The 7,678-nt window shown below is 44.9% G+C and overlaps 1 protein-coding gene across 1 annotated transcript; it reads left to right on the top strand.

The window, feature by feature from the left end:
- Positions 1-2,112: 2,112 nt before the first annotated feature.
- Positions 2,113-3,691, top strand: LOC109735144 (uncharacterized). The gene has a single exon (XM_073497342.1). The coding sequence runs from the start codon at positions 2,113-2,115 to the stop codon at positions 3,415-3,417; it is 1,305 nt and encodes a 434-aa protein (XP_073353443.1). The 3' UTR covers positions 3,418-3,691.
- The last annotated feature ends 3,987 nt before the right edge of the window (positions 3,692-7,678 follow it).

The raw sequence follows: 7,678 nt of genomic DNA, 5'->3' as shown, positions 1-7,678 counted from the left end.
TCAACTATTTCAACGTGTACTTTTCATCTTTTACAATTCGGCTAGCTTATCCCATGCCATGCAAGACGCTACGTCTTGGAGAGGATGGGTTTTGAAGACCATGAAAGTATGGAAACAAAGAAAATTCACCTAAGGACCCATCATGATATAGATTTTGAAGTAAATCTGTATAATTCTGAGAGCGTAACCCTTTTTGGTTGCAAAAATTGGGAAGCATTGCAAGATGTATGGTTTTGATGAGGGTATGCTTGTCACCATGGATCTTGGTGATCCTGACATCGAGCAAGACAATATGGACATTTGGGTCCTTGTTGATACGCCTCCAATTCTACCGCTATGTGAGTTTCTCAAACATAGTTATTAGCTAATTTATATTGTTCATTTCAAAATAGTTGACAGCTTATTTTCATTGACGGCTTATTTTGATTGTTCAAACAATGTGCGGAACATGGTAGACAGAACCTACTACACCGATGGCTCTGAGTTAACTTATAAGGAGAAAACTCATCTGGTCGGATTTTTTACTGATCTTGAGAATTACAATATCTATTGTAAAACTGCTCCACATTATGGTCAATACGTGCCACTAGTGCACGTGTTGAACTACGGTAACTACTATGGAGATACCCTGGTAAGATTTCTTACTATTACGACATCCGTGCATATTTTGCATACTTTCTAAAACTAGTACATCATTGCTAACTATGAAGTTATTACTATGTTTTTCAACAGATAATCCCAGAGGATTGTGTGCCTCATTTGATGTATCAGAATGATAGGCTTGATGTTTTGAACATACAACCAGGTCATCCTACGAATATCAACTGTCCATACCGGATTTCTAAAAGAAGTGGAGACATGCAAATCAAAGAATGAAAAAAATGTATGGACAGTCGCAAGGAGGTTCTTGGAAGCAAAAGGAAGCGAAGCGCAAGAATTGGAGACAGGATGATCTCCATTCTCCATAATGGAGAGTCAGGGTCTATATTGTTTTATGCTATTTTACCTTAAAGAGGGTATTTCGGTCCTACCTAATACTGATGATCATGTGCTAAGAACAATTAAGTAGGGTTGGTTCGATGACTATGAGGATGATGATTGTATGACTTGTTATTAATAACGAGTAGAAGTTTTATGACGATGATTAGTAGGACTTGTTATTATATATGATGATGCATGATGCGCGCATGAAGAGTTATTATATATCAGCGGGTGAAATGAACATGGATTGGATTGAAGTGAAGGCAACATGCAGGTGGTGCATGTCAAAAGTAGTACAATCCAAACTTGATCAAGTTAGGATTAGTATTACTTTCGACATGCACCACATGTTGCCTTCACTTTAATCTAAGCCATGTTTAGGCATAGCAGTACGTAGCGTTGGTAAACCAAGCACGGAGATATAAGAGAGGACACTTCTCTCTAATAGCTACCTAATAACAACCTAAATTAACCCCCAAAACCCCTAAATCTGCCTCTTTTAAAAAAACAAAAACCTCAGCTCCAGCCAGATGCTGGCGCGTGGATGCTTATTGGTCCCGGTTGGGGCACCAACCGGGACCAAAGGCCCCCCGTCCTGGGCTGGCCGCAGCGGCAATGTGGAGAACCTTCTGTCCCGGTTCATGTAAGAACCGGAACTAAAGGCCAAGGGCATTAGTAACGACCTTTTAGTCCCGGTTCACAAACCGGGACAGAAGGCCCTCACGAACCGGGACAATAGGCCCTTTTTCTACTAGTGAATGTATCCCGCCAGGTTTTTTCCCCACCGTATTACGTATTACCGGTAATGTACTGATTTATTGATCTTGTGCATTGGGATTTGTTATTGACACCGCTTGAGCCAAGCACACCTAAAATCACATGTGGTGGGTGCGGCTATAGTTGGGCGCGGCGGAGCGCGCCATTCCATCTAGTATTATTGACAGCTGTTAGACCTTGTGCTGTGTCCTCTCCCTGCATTAATGCTTGCCAAACGAGACATGGTGCGCTAGCTGCGGCCAGATAATGCAGCTGCACCAATAAGCATTTAGGAAAGATTACCCCAGCTTACAAATCAAAGCATTAAAAGACTACCATGAATGATTGAAAGTCTGTCACACCGCAATTCCTCGTATGGTGCTCGGGCTCCCCCCTGAAGGCCATAAACAGGTGGCCGGCCCACGTACGAGGCCCATCTACAAGGAAACCAAACGGAACACAACTAGTGACGTGGCTCAAGATGAATGGCGGAGGAAGCGTCACGGCTCACGCGGCGAAGCTTCTAGCGTCTGGCGACCCGAGTCTACAAAGGGATATTTTCGGCTTGGTTTCGTTTCCGTTTCTCCTCCGTTTCATACTCGTTGGCTGTTAGCCACCCAGGCGACACGGAACCCTAGCCGCCGCCGTATGCCGAACCCCACGCCGTACGCCTCCCTCCTCAATGACGCCCCTCCCGCCGACCTCGACGGCGCCGACGCCGACCTCGACCTCTGCCCGGACGGCGGCCTGTGCTTGCCGGACGACCCGCTCGACACGGTCATAGGCTACATGTCCATGCTCGACGACGGCTTCTTGGAGGGCCTCGGGCTGGGCTGCTCGCCGCCGCGGGGCCGCGTCGGCGACGGCCAAGACTACTCCGGGGGCGCGCTGGCGGGCATGAAGGCCGACGCGGACCTCGGTTCGCTGGCGGAGGGGAGACCTCTGTCTCTCTGTGACGCCGGCGCCCCCGGCGGCCGGAAGAGGAGCGCGTTCCACATGTTCGACAGTAAGCCGGAGGGGTTGCCGCCGGCGCGAGCGCGCTCGCTGTCGTGCAGCACGACGACAACTTCGTCGTCCACCGCGTCCGGGGCCCGCAACCTCTCGCCCACATCCGGCGGGACCGAGGCGCCGCGGGAGCCTGCCTCCAAGGATTATGACCTGCGTTGGACTTTGCCGAGGAAGCCGCACCACCGACGGGCCGTCCGCAGGCGCGCCGCCTCCTGGTCTTTGGCTCTCCCGCCCCAGCTCATGTCGGCTGGCGCCTATGACTGTAACGGTGACAGCAATGCCAACGACGACAAAGACAAAGACTACGTGCTCAGCCACTGCAAGAACGGCCGCGGCAATGGTGGTCCACGCCCGGCCAGGCGGCAGCAGAAGAAAACGGACGGCAAGATTTGCACCCACTGCCGCGTGGAGGGCACGCCGCAATGGCGGACCGGGCCGGCCGGGAGCGGCACGCTGTGCAACGCATGCGGCATCCGATACAAGATGGGTAAGCTATTCCCGGAGTACCGCCCGTCGACGAGCCCAGAGTTCGGCAGCCTCGAGCACTCTAACCGCCACAGGAACGTGGAAAGAATCAGGGAGAAGAAGATGAAGGTGATGGTTCCCGAGGTGCCGGTGAGTCCGGACGCGGATGACAAAGTACTCCTTCGAGTCTGTAAATATGAAAGGTAGCTGGGCACCGCATGACATGCATGCCATGTAGTATCAGTTAGCTGCAAATTCGGAACGAATTCGTCGGACGGTCAGGTCATGGATGGATTGCTTTTTAGATTCGGGAATGTTTAATTTGATTAATTTCTTAATTAGTTTTCTTTCATACTCCACTCCAGGAGATGTCAGCAGTAATTTATGTAAATATTAGGAGCTCCACTCCAGGTGGGTGGATGCAACTTGGTTGCAATGTGATTGTCGCTCGCTTCAGTTTCGCTTGGAAAAATTCATGTGATATTCGGTCTAAATTTGTGTATTCTGAGCCATTTGAGAATCTAAAGCACGCTGAAAGCGTACCCTGGCGTCTACATTGCAAAATCTCCGTGTACCTTGTCCGCCACAGTATGTTTAATTATGTAAACTTTGCTGTTTTCTTAAGTTAGCTGGGAGGGGATGGCAAATCGAATGGTGTTTGCTGGGAATTTATATTCTCCCACGGATAATACATTCAGTTTGGAAGCACGGCAAATATTGGCAAAAAACTGAATTGTCAACTAAACTTGTCATCCTCGGCCACATAAATTTCAATGCAAATCGTTCACAATTGTCATACTTCCCAGGTGGTTAAGATGGTCCTTTTCTGAATGCTATTTGCAGAAATTATTGTGAAAGGGATCGATCGCCAAGGGTCGGCTATCTTATTCTATTAAGAGAACCATTGTACTCCCTCTGTACTGAAAATATATGTCGTTGAAGACTATAGTTCAACTTCTCCAGCTTTGATTGTGTACAACTCCAGATGTGAAATTTACGGCTCAAAATTTATCCTTGTCATTTTCCTATTACTCCCCGGGTTTACTTCTTTCATGGAAGTAGTGCAATAGTGCTTCTTTTGTCCCAAATAATACTACATGCTTGGCTGATGGGTAAGGGAGTGAGATTCAGAATCTTTACAAGAAATATGGAAGGGGAGTAAATTGGATTCTGGCTGGAAGTTCTGTAGCTAACTAATGTTTAATAACCGAGCTGTGTGTGCAATTTAAAAGCAGGACAAAGAAAATTGTTTCCGCACGTAGGTCCTCCTGTTTGATATTTAAACTGAAAACTGAGATGAAAGTGGAACACCATTCATGCTTTCAAAATAGGTATACAGTTCACGCGCAGAGAGTGCATAATGTCAAAATTGCTTACAATTAACGTGCTGGGACAACTGCAATAGAGTAAATCAAATTTTGAAACTGTAAACTTTCCGAGCAAAAAACTATTGGCACTTTGAAAGATCTTTGACCAACGGAGACAGGGTGGATATCATTCTGCATGTAACTATAGTTTGATTGCTACTGATACAAAATGTTATCTGCTTGAAACTATGTGCCAGCAATCTTTGATAGGTTCTGTTCATCAGTTAAGAAGCATTTTTTTAGCCCTTTCCTCAAATTGTTCGTAGGGAGACATTGAAATTTTTAGATGCCACGGATGTTCAATCTGACGGATTTTCTTTGGTATCTAGGTTGTACTGGGTAATCATGTGGCTTTTTCGTACACCCATGCAGGGCATGCTTCAAGCTGATACTACTAGAACTATTCTCCGTGCTTAGTGGATTAGGATGGTGTTGCATATATGCGGCTGAAATTGGTATCGGGTATGTGATTGTGTCCTCCCTAAAAAAGGTGACGAGCATGGGATATGCGAAACAATTTTCTACGCGAGTCTTGCTACTTTGCTAGCCAACCAGAAGCTACCACCTATATATGCATGCATTATACTCCAAGACAAATAAGATTCTTAGACGCGTCTAGCGAGCACCACTGGCTCGTTAATGATCCCGAGCGGATCGCTCGATTCGGTAAGTTTTTGTCCCTCCTCCTATCCATATTAGGAAACCCACCACCGGCCAGGTGCCATCTGGCTTGCGCGCTCCCTCCTCCCCACCCGATGAGCAAAAAGCCACAAAAAGCCAGTGGTCCCCCAATTCTAGCGAGTACTAAGCTCCCGCGTCCCTCTCCTTTTTCCACAACCCCCTCCTGAGCTGTCCTACGCCCACCATCGTCTTCCCCACGAGTTCGTGGGACGGTCATGTTATGCATGGATTGCTTTTTAGATTCAGGCATGTTTGATTTGATTGATTTTATAGTTTTATTCATAGGTCAGAAGACTTCAGTATTAATTTCTATAAATATTAGGAGCTCCACTTTAGGGGGCTGGATGCAAATTGGTTGCAATGTGATTGTCGCTCTCTTCAATTTCACTTGGAAATTCATGTGATATTCGGTCTAAATTTATGTATTCTGAACCACTTGAGAATCGAAAGCACGCTGAAAGCATACTCTGGAATCCACAAGGCAAAATCTCCGTTTACCTAGTCAGCCACTGTATTTTGCTGTTTTCTTAAGTTCACTCGGAGGGAACGACAAATCAAACATTTATAAAGGGAATTTATATGGCAAATTTAGTTTGAAAGCACGGCAAATCCTAGCAAAAATCTGACCTGAGGCGGATTTGCCTTGCTTGTCAACTATACTTGTCATTGTCGACCAACATAAATTTCAATGCAAATGGTTCGCAGTTGTCATGCTTCCCAGCTGACTTGCACTGGTTAAGATGGTCCTTTTCCCAATGCTATAAACTACAGTCAGATAATTTGTAGAAGTTAATGTAAAAGCTATCAGCTTTGGTATCTTATTTTATAAAGAGAACCATCATATAAGTTTGCAATATTCCCATGCTATTATTTGACATAAACTTTGGCCTGATTGGTATTTATTTTCATGATGCTATTTGCTTCGACAGTGAGATAATTTGCATGCTACCAGCTTTGATTGTGTACCACTCCAGATGTGAAATTTACGGCTCAAAATTTATCTTTTATCATTTTCCTGTTACTCCCCGAGTTTACTACATTAATGGAAGCATTGCTTCTTTTGTCCCAAATAATACTACAGGAATGGCTGATGGGTATAAGGAGATGAGATTCAGAACTTTTACAAGAAATATGGAAGGGAAGTAAATTGGATTCTGGATGGAAGTTCTGTAGTTGGCTAAGTAATGTATAGTAACCGAGCTGTGTGTGCAATTTAAAAGCAGGATATTTTTTTTTTGGTTTCCGCATGTACGTCCTCTTGTTTGATATTTAATCTGAAGGTTTAGATGAAAGTGGAACACCATACGTTTTTTCAAAATAGGTATACAGTTCATGCGCAGAGAGTGCATAATGTCAAAATTGCTTACGAAAAAAAACAGTTGGCACTTCGAAAGATTTTGGACCAACGGAGACAGGGTGGATATCATTCTATGCCTCTAACTATAGTTTGATTTGATTTTATTTTTTTGCCGGGTAACTATAGTTTGATTTGCTACTGATACATAATGTTATCTGCCTGAAACTATGTGCCATCAATCTTTGAGAGGTTCCGTTCACCAGCTTAAGAATCATTTTTTTTAGCTCTTTTCTCAAACTGTTCGTATTAAGACATTGAAACTTTTAGAAGCCACGCATTTTCAATCTGACTAGTTGGATTTTCCTTGGTATCTAGATTGTACTGGGTAATCATGTGGCTTTTCTGTACACCCATGCTGGGCATGCTTCAAGCTGGTACTACAGAACTATTCTCCGCGCTTAGCTACTGTCCATCTTTTTGATTCCTTGATATTGTGTCCATCGTTTGGATTTGGGTGGTGTTGCGTATATACGGCTAAAATTGGTATCCGGTATGTGATTTTGACCTCCCTTAAAAAAGGTGATGAGCATGTGATATGCGAAACAATTTTCTACCCGAGTCTTGCTACTTTGCTAGTCAACCAGAAGCTATTACCTATGCATTATACTCCAATACAAACAAGATTGTTAAACGCGTCAAGCGAGCAGTCATTGGCTCTCTAGTGATCCCGAGCGGACCACTCGATTCGGTAAGTTTTTGTCCCCCCTCCCATCCATATTAGGAAACCCACCCCCGGCCAGATGCCACCTGGCTCGCGCGCCCCCTCCTCCCCACCTGACGAGCAAAAAGCCACAAAAAGCAAGTGGTCCCCCAATTCTAGCGAGTACTAAGTTCCCGCATGGGAAAGTAGTGGCTGCACCCACTTTCGGTGCACCCACGCAAAAAAACATATCAAAACATTTAGAAAAAATCTGAAACTTCGTGAAAATGGTCGACAACAAATGTTATGAGGGCTTGCAAAGTTTGGTGGTCAAATAACATTCGAGAAGCGCTCTACAAAAAAGACAAAATTGCAAAATCTGCTCAAACAGTGCACATACATTTTGACTAATTTTCAGTGATT

This window comes from Aegilops tauschii, chromosome 4, assembly GCF_002575655.3.
Source record: "Aegilops tauschii subsp. strangulata cultivar AL8/78 chromosome 4, Aet v6.0, whole genome shotgun sequence".
NCBI classification, from domain to species: domain Eukaryota; kingdom Viridiplantae; phylum Streptophyta; class Magnoliopsida; order Poales; family Poaceae; genus Aegilops; species Aegilops tauschii.
The sequence above is the reverse complement of the archived record's forward strand: the minus strand, read 5'-3'. Positions and strand labels throughout refer to the sequence as shown.

Coding starts and splice junctions, on each gene's coding strand:
- LOC109735144 (XM_073497342.1), top strand. CDS start 2,113: ATGGTGCTCGGGCTCCCCCCTGAAGGCCATAAACAGGTGGCCGGCCCA.